Below are 24,402 nucleotides of genomic sequence, written 5' to 3'. Positions count from 1 at the left end.
TAATGAATAAATTAATCCTTTGGTCAAATGTGGATAAATCTCAAGCATCAGGAAGGGGAAAATTGGGGAGGGGATAGCTGGAGCGAGGAGGTAAAGAAGCCAGGCCTGTTTTACAGCAAATATTAAATTACTTCATTAACACAAACAGATGAAGGAGGAAGGGGATTTATGGCTTGGGCTGGGAGATGGGATCATCTCCACTGACGGGAGAACAGAACCCTCCAGGACTACACTGCCTTCAAGCCACGATGCAGTTCTTGTCTCTGGCCTGGCGAGGCATCCCTGGGCGAGAGCTCCTGGGGAGCTGTGGAGATGAGGATTTGGGGGTTCCAGTTGCATTGTCCTTAGCAGGGCCGGGCCTGCAAAGATGCGGGGGCAGGGGGATGCGTTCCCCTAGGAAGAAGCCGTCCTCCTCTGAGGACTCAGAGCTGGGGCTAGAAGGTGAGCTGCAACAAGATCCTGAGTCTGACCCTGATCCCAAATCACACTGGTGGTGGTGATGTCTGCCTGAGTGGCGGCCGTGATGATGATGATGATGGTGGTGGCGATGGCGGCGGCGATGGGTGGGGCCTCTGGGTGGGGGACTACGAGGCCTGCGACGTTGTGCTGGGGGTGCACTCAGGGTCCGCCGAGGACCTCCTTCAGACACCAGAGGATCACGGAAGCTGACGCGAGGGGTGCTCTGGCGACCGAAGGCACCATCTTCTGGGCTCGGATCAGGCTGGCTGGGGAGTCCTGGGGGCGGCTCTGGGGGGCTGCGGAGCCCCAGCTCTGGCATAGAGTGGCGGTGGGGGGCCCCTCTCAGAAAGTGGGTGGGCTCCTCAGGGCCTGCAACTAGAAAGAGAGGGAGCAACTCCCTGTTATGTGGCCCCTGAGGGGAGGCAGGTAGAAGGGACTTCTCTCCACCTTACCCCGTCAGGACTGGGAAAGTGGGAGCAGCAGTTGGAGGGCGGCAGGGAGGTGGGGGGAGTTTGGGAAATGTGAAGCTTGGAGTGGACTCTGGGTGGAAGGAATAGAAGCGTGGCTTCTGACGTAAGGGGGGGTGACATTGACTAAAGTCGACCAAGTTAGCCATAGAATGGGGGGTGGGGCCTGGGCACGGAGGGAGGAAGGTGAGGGGTTTGGATGAAAGGAGGAAGAACTTGTGTTCAAGAGGGAACAAGTTGAGGCTAGGGGACGGGCCTTGTAACAGAGGGGCGGAGCCAGGGTTCACAAGGGGTAGTGTGGGCTGGAGACTAGTCCTAGCATGGTTTGGGGATGCAGCCTGGACGGAGGTGGGGGCGAGGCCAGGGATGCTGCCTGAGAAGGGTCTGGGCCAGCCAAGGGGAGGTGTCTGGCTTGAGGTGGGGGCGGGGACTCGGAGAGGCTAGGCGTGCCTCCAGGGTTAGCTCACCGGGCTCTGGCTCCGTGCTGGTCCCTTTGCTCGTGGTCTCGGACGCCTCCGCAGTGGAGAAAGAGGCTGTGGATGCTGCGAGAGGTGTGGAGACTGTGCCCGCGCTCCAGCTCCGGCGGCCCGTCCCGGAAGGTGTGGGCTCAGACCCCAGGCTGCAGGCTCTCGAGCAGAAGATCAGGCCACGGCGTGGCAGGAAGGGGCGGCCCAGGAGAGCTCGCCCGCAGCGACTACAGCAGAAGCAGCGGTCTGAGGCATGCCAGTGCTGGCCCTCATAAGCCATCTGACCCTGGTCCAGGCCTGCAGGGATGGAAGAGGGGGAAAACTGAGGCAGAGCCAGCAGGCATAGCCCTTGCCTGTCCTGAATGGGGCCCATCTTGGGAAGAGGCAGGGAATCTGAGGCAGGGCACCCCAAGACACCCTCCCTCCCAACTCTCCAGAATGGGGCTCTTTTCTGGAGGAAGAAGGGAAACTGAGGTTTGGGCTTCACTCTAAGTTTCTTCATTCTTTCTCTCTGTGAAACCAGCTGATATCTCCTCTTCTCCTTCTCTTTCTTTCCCAGGGTGCCCCCTCCCAGACTGGGGGTGGGCATTGGACTCTTGAGATGTGGGTCAGGTGGATGGAGTGTAAAAGGTGGACCTGAAGGAAAGTTGAGGGGCAGGGCTTAGAAGGTAGGGCGGGGCCTTGGTGGGAAAGGAGTGGGTCTTAGAGGGCAGAGTGCAGCTCAGGAGGAAGGACTGTACCTAGCTGATGGAGGAGTTTTAGAGACTATGGAGAGTCTGGGAGAGTTGGGCCTCTGCCGAGGGAGTAAGAGGGTGACCACAGGGGGCTAGGGGAGCTGGGAATTAGGGGGAACCCTGGAAGTGGGCATAGATAGGCAGTGGTGCCTAGGGTCACACAGGTAGGGTTTCATAAGTCCAGCATGATGGGGGATGCTGGTGAGGGACTTGCAGTAAAGGGTGGAGGGCTATATGCGGGCACTAGACCGCAAGTATGGACTATAACGGAGGATCCTGGTGGGGTGGTGCTACGGCCAGGCTTTCCATGTGTTGCCCCGTCCCTTTTCCTATTCACCCACCAATGTGCTCCCCACAGCCATCACAGTACTCAGCGTGGCGGGCCTCATAGCAGGCGCAGCAGTGGGGGCGGCTCTGACGCATGACGTAGCGCTGCCCTCCCAGCGATGCTTCGCACTCGAAGCAGCAGAAGTGCCCCATGTGCCAGTGCCGGCCCTCGGCCTCGGTGCACTCAGGGGAGAAGATGATCTGAGGGGGGAAGGAATGGGGGAGAGGGACACGGGCCACCTTGGCCATCAGAAGGGCTTTCCCCTGGCCCCGCTCACCCTCCACTCCCACCCCGGGGTGGACAGGCATGAACCTCATCACAGGCTTGGCAACGCGGGCGCAGGCGCTCTGCGTGGTGGCGGCCGCAGTAGACTTTGCCGGCATGGTAGAAGTAGATGAGGTCCACCAGCAGCTCTCGGCATGTGGAGCACACGAAACACTGTGGGTGCCAGCAGGCACCCAGGCCTGCTCGGCTGGCAAACACAGCGATGTCGCCACCTCCGATCTGCTTCCCGCACTGCCAGATGACAGAGAGACGCTGCCACTGACAGTCAAACAAGATGGGGGTCTGCCGAGGCCTGTCACACTTGGGCCTGCCCCTGGCCAACTTCTGTGATCCTAACCCACAGAGACTGGCCCTTCTAATTGTGGGTGGCCTTAAAGGCAAGTCTTGTCCTTAGGGAGCTGGGGAAATCAAAGAGACAGGCCAGGGGACGCCTAGGTGGCTCAATTGGTTAAGCATCTGGCTTCAAATCAGGTCATGATCTCAGGCGGGCCGGGGATGGAGTTCCATACTGGGCTCCCTACCCAGCGGGGAACCCGATTATCTCTCTCTCTAGTTGTCACTCTCTCAAATAAATAAAATCTTAAAGAGAGAGAGAGAGAGAGAGAGTTAGGCCAGGCCCAGTGGGGGAACCTTAGCAACAAACCTCACCTTAGAACCTCAAAGGAGGATCTAGGGTCAGGCTCCATCTGCCGGGAGGGGCCTTGAAGACAAATTCTACCTGCCACTGGGCCCTATAGACAGGCCAGACCACTGTGGGTCAGTTCTTAAGGACATGTCTTAAACACAAGAGGACCAGAGAGACCGCCCACTCCTCACATCCACTGTGAAGAGGGAACTAATAGAGAAGATCCACTAGGGCCCCCTTAGAGACAGACCACAGTCAACCTTGAGCTGAGAGGGAACAAGCCCTGTCCATCAGGGGGCCCTGCAGACAGATCTTGCTGGCCAGGGAGGCCTTAAGGCATGGTCCCTGCCTAATGGTGGGATGTGAGGAAAGGACCCCATCCACCAGAGGGGACATGAGAGACAGACCCCTAGGACTGAAGCTGCAGGCTTCATCTCTTCCCAGGGCCTGGAGCAAAGGCACTGCTCTCACCCACTGGGGCCCAGCCTGGCTCACCTCCTCACAGATGGCCCCAGTGATGGTCACGGGGAAGATGCGCACGGTGCCACGGCCCAGGTTCTCCCGCTTCCGCTGCTGGCTGAAGGCTCTGAGCTCTTTCTTCTCCTCCTCCTCCAGTGCAGTGCAGTACTGTGCCTGGGGTGGGAGGGTCTTCCAGGCTCCTCCCACCATGCTCCCCCCCCCCTTCCAGAATTTATCCACACTCAGTTCACCTGTAGGCTTTGGTCCAGCTGGGTGCTTCCTGCCCGACATCTCCACCCTTTACCTCCTCTCCCAGGGCTCAGCTGTGGTTTGGCCAAGGAATGGCCCACCTGTCCCTGCCTATGTACACCCTTCACATTGGATGGGCTTCCCTTTCCTCCCCTGACCCTGTGTGTTTCTTTCCAGCTGCTTAGCATTTGCCCTGGTTGCGCCCTGCCCCCTCACTACCTGGCATGGCCTTCCTGTCTTCTAGCTCCTCACCTCACTGTCGTGTGGGGGCAGCTGGTGCAGCAGCTGCTTGATCCTGTATTTTTCCCCAGGACTGTTGACGTAGGGAACCTTATCCTCTGGGAGGCAGCTGAAAAATTGGTATACCTGGGAGGATGTGGGGGACAGGAGAGAACAATTGAGACTAGCGGTGAGCTAGGATGCAGCGGGATGGTGGGCCCCTACTTCTCCCTACTTCTTGGAATCACATCCAAACTCATGGTTATAAACTTTATAAATTAAAGTCATCGGAAGGGACTGTCTACTGACACTCTCCACCTTTCCTTCCTACAGATCATTTCCATCACCTCCCACACATGCCATGAGTTCCTTCAGGCCTTGACCCCACGTTTCTCTCCAGCTGCTATCCCCCATTTTTTCTTTTACAGCAGAGTTCCTCAAAAGAGCTGTGGGCACTCACCCCCTCCACTTCCTCTCCCATTGTCTCCAGACCCAACTCCAGTCAGGCTTCCCCGCCCCTTCCGTCCCTGCTGCTCCTCAAAGCTGTTCCTGTCCCAGTCATTGACGATGTCCACACCTTCAGAATCCTTTTTCGGGTCTCAGTCCTCATCCAGCCAGACCCATAAGTAGCACTGAACACAGCTTATCACTCCCTTTTCCTGGAAATGCTTTGTTCCCTTGGCTTCCAGAACACTGTCCTCAGTTTCCTCCTACCTTATTGGCTATTCCTTCTCTGTCCCCTTTTTGGTTCTTCTTCAAGTAACCGACCCCCAAATGTGGGAGGAGCCTCAGGCTCATCCATGGTTGCCTTGCCTCTCTCTACATTCGCTCCCTGGGGAATCACATCCAAACTCATGGTTATAAATACCACTTCATGGCTCATGCTTCACAAATCCATACCTCCAGCCCTGTGATACCTCCCTTGAGTGCCAGGCCACATGGCCACTCACATCTCTGATGGGCATCTCAGAACTCCAGATGGCCAAAACCGAACTTATGCTCTGCCTTGGCCTGTCCCCTGTCAGTTAATCCATCCCTCCTTGAGGTCATCTTTGACTCCTCTCTCTCACACACCCACAAGCAAATCCTCTTAGTTCTGCTTTCAAAACGTATCCAGAATCTGACCACCACTCACTATTTCCACTGCCAACATGGTTATTAGTCATGGTCCCCCTGCCTCGACCCTCATACCTATAGCCTATTTTCCTCACAGTAGCCAGAGGGGGAGCCTGTTTAATCTGAAAGCAAACCACATCCCTTCTCCGGTCACAACCCTCTTGTGGCTTCTTCTTCATTCAGAATAGAGGTCAAAGTCTTCCCCATGTCTCCCTCCCCACCTCTGTCCTCACTTCCACTCCCTCTCCCAGTCACTCACTCTGCTCTAGCCACAATGGTAATGGTCTCCTCACCGTTCCCCACACGGCCGAGCACACTCCTGCCTCAGGGCCTTTGCTTGGCTATTCCTCTTGCCTGGATAGCTCTAACCATGGATATATGCATGGCACTTCTTTACCTCCTTCAGGAAGCCCAAACATCATATTTTCATAGAGGCTGACCCGGGCACCCTATTTACAATTCTAAGATTTCTCTCCTTCACTTCTTCCCTGCCTTTTTTTTTTTTTTAATTCCATAGCCCTTAAACTATCTGACATATTTTTCCAGGTGTGTTTACTGGCTGGTGCTCACTTTAAGACTCTAAGCTCCATGTGGGCAGACATATTTTGTGTATGTCTTATCCACTGCTGTGGCCCCAGTGCCCAGAACAAAGTGTGACATGCAGTAGGTGCTCAATAACTATTTGTTGAGCGAATCCATTAATGGAAATGTGGAGAACAAAGCGCTGGCATGAGACCTGAGTCAAGGGGTAGAATAGGAGTGAGGTGAACAGGCCCCGACCAACCTGCTCAGTGATCATTCAGTATTTGCCAAGAATTGTGGGGGAATGATCACCGTGAGATTGCAGGGGGGTCAGAAGGATTCACATGGTCTCATGTCCCAGAAATAGGATTCTACCTGAGTGTGTGTATGTGTGTGCTGTATGTGCGTGTGCGTGTAAGCATCTACTGGAGAAGAAGAGTGGGTGGTGGCCTCTGGTTACCTGCTCTGGCTTGAGACCAGGGGGCACCCAGGCATACTCCTCCGAGGCACAGCCTGAGTCATCATCGGAGATGGAGTGGCGCTGGAAGTCTGAGATTAGCCGACACATGATGCGCTCCAGGTCCACAGGCACCGTGTGCACCGCGTGCTCCTCCCTCGGGCATTTGCAGTGCTGACAGATCTTTCTGAGGGGACGGGGATGGAGGTCAGTGATTAAGGGGTGGCTCCCTTGGACCCCTGAGCAGCCCATGAAGGTCCAACTAAGGGGCTGGGACAGACAGATCAGCACCACCCAAAGACTTCTGGGCCTGGGGGAGGGCCTGCCGTGGGTGAGACCCGAGAGGAGGGCAAGGCTGGGAGCTGGAGGCGGGGCTGTAGGGTCTGCAGGCCCGCCTATGACTTTTATCTCTGGGACTCAGGTCAGACTTTCCTGGCAGTGGGCCTGAATAGGGGCGGGGCTCTGAGTCTGAGATTGGAGCTTTAAATTCAGGGGGGTTTCTCCTCGGGACTGGCTTTGGAGGTTGTGGGGGAACTTTTCCTAGAGGCGGGCTCTGGCCTGTGCTGAGGCTCTGAACTTGTGGGCGGGTGGGGGCTCCGAGCCTGTAGATGTGCCAGCTGTGGACTCTGGGGTATTTTGAGATGTTTGGGGTACAGGGCTCCAGGGGGAGGACAGGACACTGGGTCCACGAGAGGAATTTTGAGCCTGAGAGGCGCTGGATGTCAGTAGACGATGCTCAGCGCCTTGGGACTGAGGATTTCCCTAGGGATGGGACTCTGGCGTGTGATAACCATCTGAGGGCGGGGCTCTGGAGCGGGTGGAGCTTTCCTGGGAACAGGACAATTGGGAACGAGTCAGGGGGCGGGGCCCTGAAGCTGAGCGTGAGGCTCCACCCCAGCTGAGTTGCTCTGATGGACCCGGCTCAAGCCTAGGGGTGTGGCCGAAGCTTCTAGGGGTTTCCCCTGATGGCGGGGCCCTGACAAAGGGTGAGGCGCTTCATGGTCACCTACCTCCATCCATGCAGTAGGAAGCCGGGGCACTGCTCCCTGCAGGAGTTGCAGGGCTGGCCGCGGTCTGGGTCCTCCGCCTCTGGAGGCTGAAGTGAATGGGGACAGACGCGGGACCCGGCGAGGCGCGGGGGCGGGGAGAGAGAAGTCAACGCCCGCCTCTCCACTCCCGCGACCGCACGCTGAGGCCTGTCCCACCAGGGCAGCGCTGGGCAGGCTGGGACAGCGCCCGCAGCGCGGGGGAGGAGGGCACGACTGAGGTAAAGGCGGAGCAGCTGAGACCACCTCCCCGTAAACCCCCTTTTCAGGGAATTCCCTTCCCCCTCACCCAGCCTTGGATACCTCCCAACTGCCTCTGACTTCTTCAGACCTCACATACCTCTCCCGAACTCGGAATACTCTCCCCACCTGAGCACAGAGTCCCTAATCTGGGTGTCTCCTCTCAGGCCTCACCTTGGCCCCTTCTCTGCCCAGGAGGCCAGCAGGACTCCGGTTCCACAGGGTAGGAGTCTGCGGCCCCATCCTTACTCGGGATCCCTACAATAAACCTTCCCCTCTTTTCTGAATCTCAACAGCTCTCTCCTAAATCCTGGCTTCCCCCTTTCATACCCAAGGAACTGGAGACCCTCCTTCAGGATCTCAGGAGGCCTCTGATCCATTGAATAACCCCCACCCCAAGAAGCCTTGGTCTTCACCCTTCACATCCTAGGGCTATTCACTCCTCTGGACCACCAAACCCAGACCCCACCTAAAGACCCCCTCCAAAAGAAAAGCAACACTGCTATCTAGGAAGTCAGAAAGCTCCTGGCTCAAGTAGAAGCCTGGAAGCCCTCTTCCCCCACATCCTAATCCCTGGACCCTTAATATTCAGGCACCCCAGCAGTGTGACCTCACCCCTAAGATCGCCTTCTGTCAAAGTACAGGGGAAGTCCCTTTCCTCAGAAATTCAGGAGGTCCTCGTTCAGTCCAGGACCCCAGGATCCAGTCTGTTGGCCCTCAGAATCCCTTCCCAGAATTCACACGAGAAGGGAGCCCACCAGGTCCCTGGGGTACTGATAGAAGTATGCAGAGAGGTGAGTAGGGAACAGGTGCCATCAGACCTGCGTCTTCCTCAATCCGCACACTTCCAGCAGCCCCAGCCCGTCCGTTCTGGGAATCTGGGGTTGGGGATTCCCAGACCCTCGATGGAGCGCCTCCTCGTTATCCCAATTCCCTGCTCCCGGGCCTCAGTTTATCCCTGACTCCCACCGCTGCCCCAAGTCTCGCTCACCGCGCGCCCGGAGCGGCGCCTCCGGGACCCACGCGCGAACATGGCGCGCCCGGGCAGGGTCAAGCCGGGCAGGGTCAGGCCGATGGAATCCTCACGGCCGTCAGGCCACCGCGCGTCCGGCCTGGGAGCTCTGTTCCGTAAATCTGACACCGGCGTGGGAGGAGCGCGCCCCACACGGTCCGCCCCTGGCCCTGTGCTCACTCCTGGGCCAAGGCGCCCCCTGCCTAGAGGTGAGGGGCAGGCAGCCCAGGAGCGCCATATGGGAGAGCTCCCCAGCCTTCTTGCCCTGGACCCAAGCCAGGCCTCAGAAGGCATGGCCCACAGGGCCTCCCACGGAATAGTCTAGGGCTTGAGGGCTCTGCCGCGGAGGAGGGGGGACTTGGAAGTGGTGAGCTAGGGTATTTGTGTTGGCATTTCGTGTCCGTTTATCTTGGAAGTTCATTGGGAGGAGGGGAGGGGTTAAAGCAACCTTTTGGCGCTCCTCCCCACTGGTGATATTCTGAGGGTCTCTTTCCCCCGGATGAATGCTGCAACAATGATCCCCAAGCCCATCGCAGTCCCAGCTGGTGCTCCCTCGCCACCATCAGAGAGCTGGCTCTCATATACCCCCACAGCCTCCACTCCCAGGTCTTATCAGAGCCAGGACTATTTGAGATTTATGGGGGAAAGATGTGAAAGTCACTGGACAGATTCCGAGGCCTCACCTCCTGCTCCCTTCCCTTCCTTACAGGTCCAGCTGTCTTGTCGCCCTAAGTCCTGAGAAATAGATCTTAAAGCTTTCCCTCCCTTGACTTCCATTTTTCTCTCTCCAGTTAGATATCTTTTTCCCGGAGCTCAGTCCCATAGCTGGGAGTCTCTCCTTTGCCTGTCAGGCTTCGCCGTGCCTCAGCGCTGGGAGGAGGGGGTCCCCAGCCTGCCATCAGAACTCGGGCGCTGGGCGGGGGTTTCTAATTAGGCAAGGTGGGGGCAGCAGCCGTCGGGTCTTTCAGCGTGGGCCTAGGGTACCTCCTCCATACTCAACTCCATTATGCACATCCCAGTCACTTCCCACCCCTCCCTTCCCTGGGGAGGAGTCAGGGAGAGGTGAAAGGGAATGAATGAATGAGGTAAGGAGTCACCCCAGTGCTCCGCCCACTGGCCTTGCAGCCCAGAGGGTCTCCGAGTTCTCCAGCTCTGGCGGGGAAAGGAAATGGCGAGAAAGCTGGGTCTGAAGAATAAGAGGCGGGTGGGTAGGGGGAAGTCTCCCTGTGAAGTATAGGAGTCCTAGCCGGACCCCTTGGGGTTTGAGGACAGGGCTCCACAGGGCCTGGGAAGGGGTGTGCGGCTAGTGGGCCAGAATTAGAACCGAACCCTAGAAAGACAGGGCATTGGGCAGCCAGTGGACAGGGGCAGTGGGCAGGGCTACTCAGAGCGTGACTGGGAATGATTAGATCGGCAACACAGCTGGAGGGACCTGACATGAGGGGGTGACTTGAACGGCAAGTCCAGCAGGTCAGGGGCGGAACTTCCTCTCGCCGCCTCTCCCCCACCTCTCTGTCTCCCCCCCCCACCCCGTCCAGAGAAAAAAGACACACTGAGAAATCAGAGCCGGGAGGACTAGGTGGTTGAGGAGTTTATTTAGGGGAGGAGAATTAATCCTATTTGTTCTTCCTTGGGGAGGTCTTCAAACAATACCGAAGGGCTAGGAAAGGGGTGGGGGGCGTCTGGAGGAGAGAGGGAGGGACCACAGCCAGACAAAATGGCAACACACGATCACAGGCACTACCGACGTCACAGACACAGCGGAGGGTGCAGGATAGGGACTCCAGACCGGGCCGGGGTGTGAAGGGAGGGAAGAGGCACGGCACGGAAAGGGAGGAGAGGGGGTGGGCCGGCCCCACAGACCCGTTGGCTCTGTCCTCTGACTACCTAGCTGTCCTGTCACACGGGAGTGGGCAAGGGTGTGAGGGGTGCTTCTCTCTGGATCCCATCCCTTACCCTCCAAGCCTTATCTCTCCGCTCCTCCCAGGCCACCTCAATCCTCAGTTTTGGCCAGAGATATTCCCGCCCCCCACTCTACCGCCAAACCCGCCCACTTTAAAACATTTTTTGCACTGCTCCATTGGGGTGGGCTGCCCCTTCTGAAACAGCCACGAACACCCACTCTGCGCCCCGCCCTGTCCAGAACTCAGACCTCACGTCAAGCTTGGCCCATTCCTGAATCCCACTTCTTGCCTTGCACTAGATCTGCCCCCTTTAGAATCAAACTCGGTCTCCTGAATATTCCTAGCTATACCGCTTCAGTACACTCTGGTCCCAATCCAAGACCCGCCCACTCTGGAGCCTAAACCCATTCCTGGTTCAGGCCCCACCTCTCTAAAACCCAGTCCTCAGGTCACACCCCTTCTTGTCCTATTTCAAATCCTGCCCACTTTGGGGGCCTGACCCTTGCCTCACTCAAAGCTCCACCCATTCTAGAACCCGGCTCTCAGCCTCATTCCAACAACCCCTACTCCAGAATGCTCTAGGGCACCCCTCTTCCTTAGACTCTAGATCCAGTATGTCTGGAATCCACACCCCTTGCTTACCGGTCCTCTTCACCCAAGAGCTCCCCTCAAGTCCTCCTCAGGTCAAGTCCCCCAATCTGCTTTTCTCCCCCCTCAGGGTTGAATTTCCCCTCATGGCCCCTGTTCAGACATTGCTGGAGTAGTCAAGGCCAGTTGGGAGGAGGGAAGGGAGAGAGGGGAGAGAGTCTGAAGTCACACCGACCCTCCCCACTTAGCTGAGACCTGTCTTTTCCCTGTTCCCCTTTTCAGAGTCCCCCAACCTCAGGGCACAGGGCCAGGGAACAGACAGGGGCCAAGGGATGCAAAGGAAGGGGTGGGGTTAGGAGAGGGACCCACTCAAGGTCAGGCCCCTAATGCATGAGGGGTATGGAGTGGGGGCAGGGCTCGGACAGATAAATAGATATTTATATATAATATATATATATATAAACAGCAAAGAGAGTTAGAGTCTCCTGGCTTGAGGGGCGGAGACCTGGGGCATAGGGGTGGAAAGGGCGGCAGGGCTTCTGAGCTCTTGCCCACCCATGGGGTCCTCCCGGGCTGCACTGACCTGTGGAGACAAAAGACAGAAAGGAGAGGGGGTCCAGACATAGGTTGTGTCCTTAGGGTGGGGGGCTGGGCTGCTATGCCTCCACCTTGGCTTTACCCTCTGCCTGCTGTGCCTTTTCTTCCTTCCTCCTTCACTCATAGTCCTTGGGTCAGCTTCATCCCAGATGCCCCTACTGGGAAGGTAGCGCTTGTGCCCACTAGATTAAGTACCAAAGACATTGTGGTCCCCCTTCCACCAACCCCAAAATATCCATTAACATGTTACTGTTCTAGCCATTGGTGATAGACCGTACTGGGCAAAACAAAGCTGCCTATCTTTGTGGTGCTTGTGTTGTGATGGAGAAGACAGACTTCAAACAACAAAAATGTGTTAAGTGAGTTATCCAGTATGACATCAGGTGATAGTAAGTGCAATGTAAAAGCAAAAGGTAGACTAGGGTGAGGGGGATTAGGAGTGCCAGTAGGGGAAGAAATGTTGCTGTGGTAAGTGGGGGTAGTCAGAGAAGAACTCATTTAAGAAATGATATTGGAATAAAGAGTTAAGGACATGAGGGAGTGAGCCATGCAGATAACTGGGATGAAGAAAAATCCAGGCAGGGGGAATAGCCAGTACAAAGGCCCTGGGGTAGAGCCACGTCTAGTGTGTTTGGGGAACAGCAAGAAGGTCAGCGTGGTTTGAGTGCAGTAAGCAAGGGGCAGTGGTAGGAGGTGATGTCAAGAGAGGCTGGTAATGGGGTCATATAGGGCCTTGTGGACTAGGCTGAGGACGTCAACTTTGGCTCTGGATGAGGTGTAAGTCACTGGAAGAATTTGAGCAGAGAAGCATGAAATGAGAATACATGTCTCATGTTGTTTCTATTATTTCCTCAATAAATGTTTCTTAACATTAGAAACTCTGAGTGATGTGTGTACATCATGAATAAGCCATGGTCACGTCCTATAGTTTAGTGGAAGAGACAGTCAATAAATACATAAATTAATAATTACAGACTGTGATAAGAAAAGCACAGGGTACTATAAGAGAGATAAGAAAGGGGACTTTGAGAAGCTGGCCAGGTAAGGTTATCAAAAGTAAGTGTGGGTGCAAAACTCCAGGGGGAAAACAAGTAACAAAGCCCTGAATTTGGCTTGTGCCTGGAACATGGTTGGGGTGGGGAGTGGGAGGAGGTGGGAGATCGGAGAAGGGAAGGGTGAGGCTTGGTGTCATGCCTGGTGTGGGCTTTAGCTTTTAAGGAGAGTGAGATGGGAGCCCAGGCAGAGCTCTGAGCACAGGAGGGCAGTGTCAGGATTTAGGATTTAACAGGATCCCTCCAATGCTGTCAGTAGAACAGAATGGGGATGCGGGGGGCGCCTGGGTGGCTTAGTTGGTTGGGCAGGTGTCTTCAGCTCAGGTCATGATCCCGGAGTCCTGGGATCGAGTCCCACATTGGGCTCCCTGCTCGGCGGAGAGTCTGCTTCTCCCTCTGACCTCTCCCCTCTCATGCTCTCTTTCATTCTCTCTCTTTCTTAAATAAATAAATAATTAAAAAAAAAAAAAGAATGGGGATGTGGGTAGAAAGCTGTGATGTCCAGGGGAGAGGACAGTGAGACGTGGAAGATTATGGATATATTTTAATGGTAGAGTCGACAGGAATTTTTGATGAATTAGATATGAGGTACCTAATAAACTCCTCCCTGCCCTTTCCACCCTGGCCAAGTGCCAAAAGCTACCTCCATCCACGTGTCGTCATCTCCTTCTCTTCCCATTTCCCTCTCTCACAGGTGAGGAAATCAGACTTCTCAGACCCAGCAAAAAGGCCCAGAAGCCTCCCATTGCCTCCGCCTGCCCCCTTCCTTCCGTGAAATTCCACACTACCTCCCTCACCACAGGGGTTGGTGAGAGATGTTAAATCTATCACCACCTCCGGGACTGGTGTCCTCGACTGACCTTCATGACCCAAGGCCCTTTACCCTCACCATCTATTGGCCTTATTAGTACAAACTGGCTTATCAATCACTTCTAAGGCTCACGTCGTCTTTCCTCGGCGGATTCCTGCACTACACAAGTCCTCCTGCCATTCCCTTCTTTCATTGGTTGCTCTGTCCGCTTTTCTCTCCCCTCCCTTCCGTCAGAGAGGCCCTTCTACTTCTCTCCCATTGGCTTTTCCTTCCGCCCGTCTTCAAGCACTTTTCTCTTGCTCTCTATCTATTGGCTAGTTTTTCGTTCTTCCTATTAGCTCCGCCTCTCTATTGGCGCCTCCAAGGCCCCACCCTGTGCCTACGAACCAATTACTCTTGACTCTTATTGGCTTACTGACCCGCCCGTCCCCCTTCCCGTACCATTCTTGGCCGCGCCGCCCGCCCGTCACTCACCAGACTACATCTGATTGGAGAAGGAGGTGGGCGCGCCCTGAGGGCCATAGCCTTGCTGCCCGTAGTCTCCCTGAGGCCCGTAGCCGCCGCCGCCGCCGCCGGCCGGCTGCCCGTAGTCGGGCTGGTAGCCGCCCTGGGGCCCGTAGGAGTCCTGGGGCCCGTACCCGCCTGGGCCCTGCCCGTAGCCTGCCTCGCCATAGGCGTCCCCGGGCGCTGGTTGCTTCTCGGGGGCGCCGGGAGGTGCACGCATGAATGGGGCAGCCCAGCCTGTCTCCTTGAACACGAACCACAGGTTGCCGACCCAGAGCACCAAGTTCAGGAAGCCAAACACCTGCGGGAAGACAAAGCCAGGCCGTCGTCCTGTGCCTGTTGATTTGGCCCCGGGAGACGTCGAGGCCGCGCGCGCGGAACATAGAGACCTGGCCTCCCAAAGGGGGGTGGTTTCTAAAACCCGGACCCTCCAGAGTGCTGGCGCATGAACACCAATGTGCAGAAAAGTCACCTGGGGCAGGGGGCATGGGGCGTGTTAGAATTCACACTTTCAGGGATGTTGACATCTATCACTATTACATACATACATTTATAAAATATAATAATATAAATTTGTAATAAAGTAAAATGTTAAGCATAAATTTTTATTATGTATGTAGATATACTAACAGATGCATATACACATACATATATACGCATATACAAAGTATATAAATATATGCTTTTATATTAAAACAAATACATGGAGCTTAAATATATACAATATAATTCAATTTTGGGACAGGCAGTAATAGCTCCTCTTTACAGTTGAGGAAGCTGAGGCCTGGAGAGGCTAAGATGCTCCAAGTCTCACACCCAGCAAGTGATAGAAAAAAAGTTGGGGGGGGGGCCTGGGTGGCTCAGTGGGTTAAAGCCTCTGCTTTCGGCTCAGATCAGGATCCCAGGGTCCTGGGATCGAGTCCCATATCGGGCTCTCGGCTCAGGGTGGAGCCTGCTTTCCCCACCTCTCTCTGCCTGCCTCTCTGCCTACTTGTGATCTCTGTCAAGTAAATAAATAAAATCTTTTTTAAAAAAAGTTGGTATCTTAGCATCTGTAGCACGTGTATACAACTTACCACATGCCAAGTCCTTTTCTAAGCACTTTGTATATTGCTAGTTCACTGAATACTCAACTTGGAGCAGGACCTCTTAGTAGTTTTCAGTTTACATGCGCAGCCTGAGGCTGAGAGGCTGAGTATCTAGTTAGCAGGTGGCAGAGCTGGGATTGAAGCTCAGACTGCCTGACTCTGGCCAGTAGGGGGAGTCCAAGTGAGAAACATTTCAAGTTATTCTTTCATTTTGCATACTGTAGGCAAAATGGTCCCAAGATGGTACCGAGTGGTCAGAGGTTCCCGACGACTAGGCTGGGCCTGGGATCCGGATCTCCCAAACGTAATCGGACAGAGAGTCTCATATTCCCTTCCTGAGGACTATTTGTGGTATTGCAGTGGTTATAACTGCTCTCTCATCCTTCAAGCCACTGTTGTTGGCATGCCTCCTCTGGGGATCTCTCTTGGATCTCCTTTGAATTCTCCCCTCATTCTCTCCACCGCTCCCCAAACCAGACTGTGAGTTTCCCAGCCTCCCTCCGCAACTGGCCCAGCAGCCCAGCCACCTTCCCAGGGCTTACCACTGAAGTGTTGAGGCCAGAGGTCACAGGGTCCCTAAGCTCCTTGCATGTGTTCCCCGTCTGGTGGCAGACAGACATCCCTTTGATAATGTTCTCTGGGTCAGTGGCCATTTTCACGTCTGACAGTCCCTTGGCCCATGCTGATGAGCTAACCAGCCACATGAAGGCGAACACAGCTGTGGCCAGGAAGTCCTAGGGCAGGCAAGGAGAGGCAGATGGCACTGTGACTAGGCTGCTTCATGACATGCTGTGGGGCCTCCTCAGATCACAGGCTTTCTTGGGAGGGGGAGGCCCCACAGTAAAACCCTGTCTCTCTCCTGCCTTTTCAGCTCTGAAGCCCCCAGTACTCACTTAAAGGTGAGCATTCCTAGCTTGGGCGTTTATGTGTGTGCGTGCGCGCACGTGTGTGTCTGTGACACAGAGGATGTAGGAGTGTAATTGTGATGTGTGGGTATGTGTGGGGGGATTTTGTGGGATGGTTTCCGAATCTGTGGAAAGTAGCGTGTCTTTCTACTTTCATCTGAATGTGGGAATTTATGTCATTTTGTGTCGGGATGAGGGTGTATGAGTACAGCTGTGTAGGAATCAATGTGTCTGGGTGGCATGATGACAAGCATGACTATCACAGTGAACCTCTGTGCACCTGTCTTTGATCTAGACTGTGTGGTTGTGTGCAAGGTGGCAGGTTTCCAGGGGGTAGGTCTGTCTGGGATTCTGTGTGGGCTCTGAGTGGGTCCCTGTCTTTCTATGATTCGGTTTCTTTGATGCTCCCAACAGCGGCAGCAGTAACATCTGTAGCTGTTATGGGGACTGCTGGCATGTGGGACTGTCTATGGTTTGGTAGGTGCCTATGAACATGACCGTGTCCCTGAGGCTCTATGTCCCCCGGGCCCTGTACTTGAGCGGCTGTGGGAGGCTTACCATCATGGGTCCTTTGTTGTTCTCTCGGTACTTATTCTGCAGGAAGATGTAGGTGGCCAGAGCCCCCATGGAGTACAGAAAGGCAAACACAGCCACGGTGACAAAGAATTCAGCCGACGAGGAGTAGTCCCCCACCAGGAAGATTTTCTCCTTGTCCCCTCGGCAGGTGGGTGCGTCAAAGTACACTTGGTGCAGCCTGTGGAGAGACATGGCAGGTGTGGTCCAGACCCTAGGAACATGCCCCCCCAAATCATGGGTTCCCCAGATTCTGACAAGGTTCCTGGAAGAAAGAGGAGGAAATAACCCTTCACAGAGCACCTACTGTATACCAGTCACATTTTATGGATTGTTCACAGCATCCTGGGGAAATAGGTCTTAATCAATCCTTCCTCTAACCCAGGAACTTTGACCTCTTGGTTATTTGTAGAACATCTGAGGCACCCTCCCGCCCTAGGATCTTTGCACTGGAATGCCCTTCTCCTAGATATTACTCCCTTCATGTCCTTTAAGTTTTGCTCAATTGTCACTTCAGGGAGGCCTTCCCAGATCTTCGTATTAAAATCAAATGGAACCATTCCCTCCCAGTGCTCCTTAGCCCCCTTTCTAGCTCCATTTTTCTCTATGGCAGTGATACCCCATGCATCTGACATATCATGTGTTTTATGTTTTTCCTGGATTTTCCCCATACTTCAAAGAGGGCTGGGTTTTTTCCTTTGTTGTGTTCACTGCTGTATTCCTAAGACCTGGAACACTGCTGCCACACAGTAGGTGCTCAGTGCGTGTTCATCCAGTGAAATGTACAGAGGCTCAGAGAAGTGCATTAACTTGCCTAAAGTCACACAGCTGGGGAGAGAACGGCACAGGTGGGCTCTGAACACTGTGTTTCCCCCTACATCATGTTGACTTTTCTCACTACCTCACTTCAGGTCCCAAAGAGAAACGTATGCTTAGCAGAGGAGAGCACAGAGACTACAAAACAGAAGACAGACAGACAGGAGGGTAGAAGGGATCCTGGAGCACACAGAACACATGTACGAATGTGAGGTGGAGAGGTGCAGATTGGGAAGGTGTCCTGGGACTAAGGCCTTTCCTGCGATGTAACTGAGGTCATAGGGAGAAAATGCGTGTAGGGAGAAGGTCTTAGGTGGAGTCCCAGAGGTCTGGCCTCAGACTTGGGGGGCAGGATCCTGAGACAGAGCAAATGTTGCTAGTCCCCTTGTATGGCAAAGGTCCTGAGGGAGGGAGCTTACACTTATTGATTGATCACCTACAAGGCACTTTAGATAACTGCCTCACTTAATGACCCTCTCCCTAAATCCTCTAAATCAGGGCTTAGTACACCCATTCGACAGATGAACAGAGGTTCATCTTAACACAAGGTTGTGTTAAGTTGACCAAGGTTGTAGAGCTGCTAAAGGACAGAGCTAAGACTTGAATCTGGGTAAGTTTCTGGATTTCTAGTGGGCCAGGTTGGGAGAGATGGTGTCTTGTGGGAAATGGGGGGCCCTTGGGAGGTTATCAGGGCAGTGGGGGATTCAGTCAGGGGGACCATGGCAAAGACTTCTTTTTCCCCTCGAAACTTGTGGGTAAAAGGCAGGTCTTCAGGACTGGAGGTCCTAGGTGAGGGAGCTACTAGAGAGTGGAGGTTTCTGTGGCCTTCTGGATTCCCAAAGGAATCCCAGCAGTATCCCAGGCTGCTGGTTCCTCCCCCTCCCCCAAACTCTGTTTCCTGTCTTCTGTGAACCAGTGGATCCCTGCTTCCCACTGCCCCTCAGGCCATGCCTTCCCTGGTGCTTCTTTTTCTTTCAACCATTGCTCAGGGTCTGTCCTGGATTTTCCTCTTTACACTCTTCCCTCTAACCCTGGGTGATCCCCTGAGCCTGCATTTATCCTTAGTGCTCAAAAATGCCCAATTTCCAACTCAAGCCCTGACCTCTTTCCTGAGTCCCTTAAACTTTCTTATTTTCTTTATTTTAACAAGCCCTCGTGGCACACTTATTGTGTGCCCAGCACTGTGCTAAGCACTTTGCAAGTATTAACTCAGTCACTATTCATCATAATCTTGGAAGGGATATTATGGCATTATCACTGCCATAGAGAAAAATGGAGCTAGAAAGGGGGCTAAGGAGCACTGGGAGGGAATGGTTCCATTTGATTTTAATACGGAGATCTGGAAAGGCCTCCCTGAAGTGACAATTGAGCAAAACTTGAAGGACATGAAGGGAGTAAGATCTAGGAGAAGGGCATTCCAGTGCAGACGAGTAAATGGAGACCTGGAGCACTTATGTGATTTGTCCAAGTAGTGGAGGAGCCTCAGAAGCCTCTACTGAAATTTTGTCTGTGGGTCTCTGCCTCCCCACTCCCCAGGAGGTAAGCATCATTGCGAGGGCAATGACCTTGCCTGCTTGTGCTCGTCCTCATATTCCTAGCACCTGGCACACAGTATGAGCTCAGTGAATATCAGAATTGCTTAACTGGGTTTAATCATTCCCTATAGCTAATCAGACCCCCTCATTATTCTCTGTGATAAAACGCTGCAAGAGGATCCCCTCTTTGAATTTCTCCCAGTCTGTAATCATCCTTTTTATCAATTTATTTGTTAGCAAATATTGGCTCCCCGAGGGAGCTTGGTCTGTTTTTTTTTTTTTTTTCTTTCCCTGTTATGTCCCCAGCATGTTGAGCAGAAACTGGCATACAGTAGGTTCTCCAAAAATATGTGTATGGAATGAATGAATGAATGGGAATTAAATTATATTGGCTGACATTAATTGAGCAACTAGTGCTTTAAGGCTATTTATCCGTATACACTTCTACTTTTGAATCTTGTTTATTGCCGTTCTTCTGCTCCTCCCCATTCACTAGAACACAGCCAGAGGGCACCAGCCAATGCCTGTCTTGCTCACCAGATGTCCTAGATGTCCAGAGCAGGGCCAGGCGTAAGGTAGGGGCTTGGTGCATGTGCGGTGACCTGACCCACCATGGTCTCCTGAGGTGGGGGCTGAACAGGAGCCACTGCGGAGGCAGTATTGGCCAGTCCTACCCCACCCCCACCATCTCCCCTGGGATCCCTGGGGTGGGCTAGGGTTGGGGGCGCACCTGAAGGGGTACTCGAATTCAACCTCGATGCTGAGGTCACTCTCTGACTTGTTGGCACACTCCACGCTCAGCCGGAGCTCCCCGGTGTAACTGCCGCATGTGGCAAAGGCGAAGATAGCAAAGACCTTGGGCAGCAGGGATGGGGATGGTCATGGTGAGCCTGTGTACACGTGGGATGGGATGCCCTCCTCTGGACAGATCAGGGCCCAGCACAAGCAGCAGCAGATGGACCAGTCCCCACCCCCACCCCCTAATCAGGGCTCATCGGCTCCAAGGACAAGCTGATTACAGGGGTGTGGCTGTCTCTTCCAGTCTTTCTCTCAATGTCTCTCTCAGTCTCTATCTCTCGATGCTATGATCCCCCTCCTTCTCTCTTCTGTCTCAGTCTCTTTATTCCTCTATGTATTTCTGCCTGTCTCTGTTGTTCTCTGTGTCTCTGTTTCTCTTGGTATCTGTTTCTCTGTCTTTCTCAGATGTTTCTCTGTCTCTGTATCTCTGGTTCTCTCTCTGCCTCTACCTGTCTTGTATCCATGTAGGTCTCTTTCTGTCTCTTTTTCTCTGGCTCCATCCATGTAAATGTATGTCTCTCCCTGTGTGTATTTCCATCCTTGGTCTGCTTGTCTCCATCTCCCTGCTCTGTCTCTGACTCAGTCTCTGTATCATGATCTCTCTGTCTCTCTTGTGCATCTCTTTCCTTGCTCCCCTGAGTATCTCTCTTTTTCTGTTTCTGTCTCTCCCCCATCCCATTTTTTCTGCTACTCTTCCTGTATCTATTCCTCTTCTCATCTCTGTTCTCTGTGCATCTCTGTCTCCCTTTTTCTTTGTCTCTTTCTCCTTGTCTCCACTCTCTCTCTCTCTCTCTCTCTCATCTCTCTCTGTTTTCTTCTTGGTATTTCCATTTCTGTTTCCATCCTTCCCTGTCTATCATTCTGTCTCTGAATTTCTCTGGCTTTCCATCTTTTCTGCAGCAACCAGTTTCACACTCCACCTCCCCTGCCCCTCTCTCATCTCAAGGGAGGAGGTAAGACGTCACATTCTTCCACTTCACAATGGGGGTACCCTTGATCTTACATGACGTCACATCACAGCCCCTCTATTCACTGACCCCAGCCCCCAGGACCTCACCAATTCTTCCATCCCCTTCCACCCGCACCCATCCATCCATTCCTTGCTCCCCACCCCTACTCTTCCAGAGCCCACCACCTCCTTCTCTCTCCCAATGGCCCAGACCACACTCACCCATTGCAGCACCTTCACGAAGCCAAGGGGCTCCTTGACCACCCGGAACTGACCCCCGGCCACCAGCTGAGGAGAGAAACGGTGGGGAGGGGGTAGGATTGTTGGGAATGGAAAGGGAGGTGAGAGGCAAGTCCACTAGGCAATGACCCCTGGGACTAGGGCATGTGACCTCCAGGAGTGAGTGATATTGGGAGAGAAGGGGTGAGAAGGAGAAAGTGACACTTCAGGGAAAGTGTGAGCACAGGGTCTCCGAGAGAAGATCCTTGGGGTTCAGGACTGGAGGGGAGGTCTGGGGAGATGGTGAGGTTGATGGCAGAGGGTTGTTGGGGTGAGGAAGATGGGGATGGGGTTGGGAACTAATTAAGGAAGGGGAGAAGGTCTGAAACAGTAAAGGTGAGTCAGATGGTGAAGGGGATCAGGTGGAGAGAGTGAGGAAGGAGTTGGGGTTCATTAGGGTGGGGGAGGGGGTCTTGGGTGGTGAAGGTGAGTCATAACAGGGAAGGAGTCAGGTTGGCTAGGGTGGGGGAGGGGTCTGCAGCGGTAAAGGTGAGTCAGATGGTGGTGGTGGGGGGTCTGAAATGATGAGGGTGGGAGGGGTTGGTACTGGTTAGAGATGGGTGAGGTTCTGAGGTGGTGAAGAAGTGTGAGATGGCAGGGAAGGTCTGGGCTGAGTAAGGTGGGGGAGGGCTGGGACATGGCTTCACTGGATATGTACTGGGGGAGGGGAGACTAGGGGTTTTGGAGAGGCAACGTCGCATCGTCCCCCTTGATCTGCTCTGCGGGAAAGGGTGGTCATCTACTGGGGTACCTTCCCTGGGAGGGGCAGGTGTCAGCCCTCCCCCCCACCCCCCGCCCCCACGCCTTCTGTCGCTCTATTTCCTAGCTCATCTATGAGCAACCCCCATCTTCCTTCCACTGTTCCTCCTCTCCCCGTCCCCGTTACCCCTACTCTAGCCCCAAGACCCCTCTTCCTCTCCTCACGGTTGCCGGTAAGGAACCGGGCTTCTGGCGGACCCCGCTGCTGCAGTGAGGACGGCCCTCGCTGCGGCAAAGGGCGCGCTCCTTCTTTTCTCCACCTCCCTCTTCCTCCCTCGCCTGCCGTAGACCCCAGCCCCTGTGCTGGGGACCGACTGTCCGCTGCCAGGACCCTGGCCACCACCACTCGGAGTCGCCTGATTCGCGGCGATCCGGGCGGGGAGGCCAGGCAGCGGCGGGCTCTGTCCTCGGTGCTGGAACACGTACCTGATTCACCACGTCCATGTCTGCCAGCAGCAGCATCAGCAATGCGGGGGGCGGGAGGCGCCTGCTAACAAGGGCGGGCGCGGGGCGCGGCGGGGGCGGCGCGCAATCGTCGGAACAGCCCAGGCGGCCACGGCTCCGCCCCTCGCGCCCCCGCCCCACTCTCGGCGCGCGCCTGCACACAGCGGGCCGAACCTAAATCTCGCCCGCCGCCATTCCAGCCCGAGAGCTGGAGTCGCGAGAGCGCTCTGGGAGGATCGGTGTCTCGAAGAACACAGCTAGAGGTCTGGGGAGTGGAGGACCATTCGGTCCTACAGTAAAACGTTTTTGTCAGGCCCTTTACGGAGTTTGTTGAATGTCTTCGTACAATAGCCCTATGTGATAGGGACCATTAGCCCTGTTTTTTACAGATGAGGAAGATGAGTCCCCGGAGAGGTGTAGCTGCTTGCACAAGGTCGCCCCACTAGTAATTGGCAGTACCCAAAGTCTCAGCGATTTCAACGTAGTTCAAGGTCTTAAAAACCCTCTCTCCTCCTCCAACCATCTCCCCTATTTCTCTATCCTTTTAGTCAAAAGTTTGCTTGCTCCAACTCTACCCTTTACATCCTGTTTATTCCTCAGCTCTCTTTTAATCAGACTATCCCTCCTTCATGCTACTAAAACCAGGCCCACAAGGTCAGTGGCGATTGCCATGTTGCAAAATCCAGTGGATAAATACAATGAGAGTTTAAGATGTTCAACCTCGTTTATGCTAAAAGAAATGCCTATAAAAGCTACTAAGATCCTGTTTTTCATCTTTGAGGGTGGTGAATATAAAAAAGTTTGCTTAAGCTCAATATTGGCAGGTTGGCCAGAAACAGGCATTCCCATAAATTACCAGTGGAAGTTAGATTGGAATAGCCTATGTAGAGGGCAATTTGGCAGAATTCGGCAAACTAACAAATCCATATACTGATCAGCTCAGCATTTATACTTCTAGGAACTTATCTGACAGATTCATACATGTGCTAAAAGTTGTATGTATAAGATGATTCACTGCAGTGCTGTTTATAATATGACTTCCTAAGCACTCCTTAATAGTGACCCATTTAAGCAAAATCTTATACATCCACAAAATGGAGTACTATGCAACTGTCATTAGTACTAATATGGAGCCTTGTAGGGGCACCTGGGTGGCTCAGTCAATTAAACAGCTGCCTTTGGCTCAGGTCATGATCCCAGGGTCCTGGGGTTGAGCCCTGCATCAGGCTGCCTCCTGGTCAGGGAGTCTGCTTCTTACTTAACTATCTTGGTGATCATTCCAAGGCTCCATATCAGTATTTTTAAAAAAGATTTTATTTATTTATTTGACACACACACACATAGAGAGACAGAGGGAACGCAAGCGGAGGGAGCAGCAGGTAGAGGGAGAAGCAGGCTCCCCACAGAGCAAGGAGCCCAACATGGGACTCAATCCCGGGACTCTGGGATCATGACCCAAGCCAAAGGCAGATGCCCAACCGACTAAGCCACCCACGTGTCTCCCTTTAGAATTTGTAAAAAGTATATGTGTTTATTTAATCTCTACCCTCCACTGGGGCTCAAACTCACAACCCCGAGTTCAAGAGTCACATGCTCATCTGACTGAGCCAGCCAGGTGCCCCATGTACCTTTTGAATTTTGAACCATCTGGATGTATACCTACTTTTTAAAAACATCCCCATGTACACACACTCGAATTCACACAAATATGTAATGGATACCTCGCTGTTGGTGCCTTTTTGGCAAAAGAGCTTGGGTTTCAGCAATTACTTGCATTTGAATCCCACTTTAATATTTATTCCTGTGTGACTTCGGACATGTAAAATAGTTTTAACATGGTACCTACAGGGTTGCTGCACTGATTAAACAAGATAATCACTGTTATGCGCTCAGCCCGGGGCCAAATAAATGGTTCATTCTACTTCCTACACAGCTCTGGAATCCACTAATTTCTCACCATCTCCTCTGCCACCTCCCCTGGCTACGGCAACCATGGTTCCTGCCAATTTTAGCATCTCCAGTCTCTTCCCCCTCCCTTCTGTTTTCAGCACAGCCGTCAGAGCATCCATTTAAAATGCCGTTAACTATGTCACCACCCTGCTCAAATCTCTCCCA

At 53.8% G+C, this 24,402-nt stretch overlaps 2 protein-coding genes across 3 annotated transcripts; both read right to left on the bottom strand.

Moving 5' to 3' along the window:
• Positions 1–108: 108 nt before the first annotated feature.
• PRICKLE3 (prickle planar cell polarity protein 3) lies at positions 109–8,834 on the bottom strand. Of its 2 annotated transcripts, XM_082717979.1 has the most exons (9): positions 8,665–8,834; positions 7,398–7,483; positions 6,391–6,574; positions 4,326–4,439; positions 3,861–3,998; positions 2,768–2,971; positions 2,469–2,655; positions 1,394–1,690; positions 109–834 (listed from the first exon to the last, which is right to left on the bottom strand). In XM_082717979.1, the coding sequence occupies exons 1-9, from the start codon at positions 8,704–8,706 to the stop codon at positions 239–241; spliced, it is 1,848 nt and encodes a 615-aa protein (XP_082574105.1). In that variant the 5' UTR covers positions 8,707–8,834; the 3' UTR covers positions 109–238. The 2 variants fall into 2 exon arrangements, with proteins under 2 accessions (XP_082574105.1, XP_082574106.1); XM_082717980.1 differs by lacking the exon at positions 4,326–4,439 and having other exon boundaries at positions 8,665–8,803.
• Positions 8,835–10,261: 1,427 nt separating this feature from the next.
• SYP (synaptophysin) lies at positions 10,262–22,369 on the bottom strand. The gene is made up of 7 exons (XM_082716462.1): positions 22,270–22,369; positions 21,028–21,093; positions 19,789–19,913; positions 16,693–16,888; positions 15,772–15,963; positions 14,112–14,442; positions 10,262–11,760 (listed from the first exon to the last, which is right to left on the bottom strand). Exons 1-6 carry the CDS (start codon positions 22,303–22,305, stop codon positions 14,116–14,118), a joined length of 942 nt encoding a protein of 313 aa, XP_082572588.1. The 5' UTR covers positions 22,306–22,369; the 3' UTR covers positions 10,262–11,760; positions 14,112–14,115.
• Positions 22,370–24,402: the final 2,033 nt, after the last annotated feature.

Source organism: Mustela nivalis (genome assembly GCF_964662115.1).
Source record: "Mustela nivalis genome assembly, chromosome: X".
NCBI classification, from domain to species: Eukaryota; Metazoa; Chordata; class Mammalia; order Carnivora; family Mustelidae; genus Mustela; species Mustela nivalis.
Note: the sequence above shows the minus strand (reverse complement) of the source record. Positions and strands in the feature narration are given on the sequence as shown.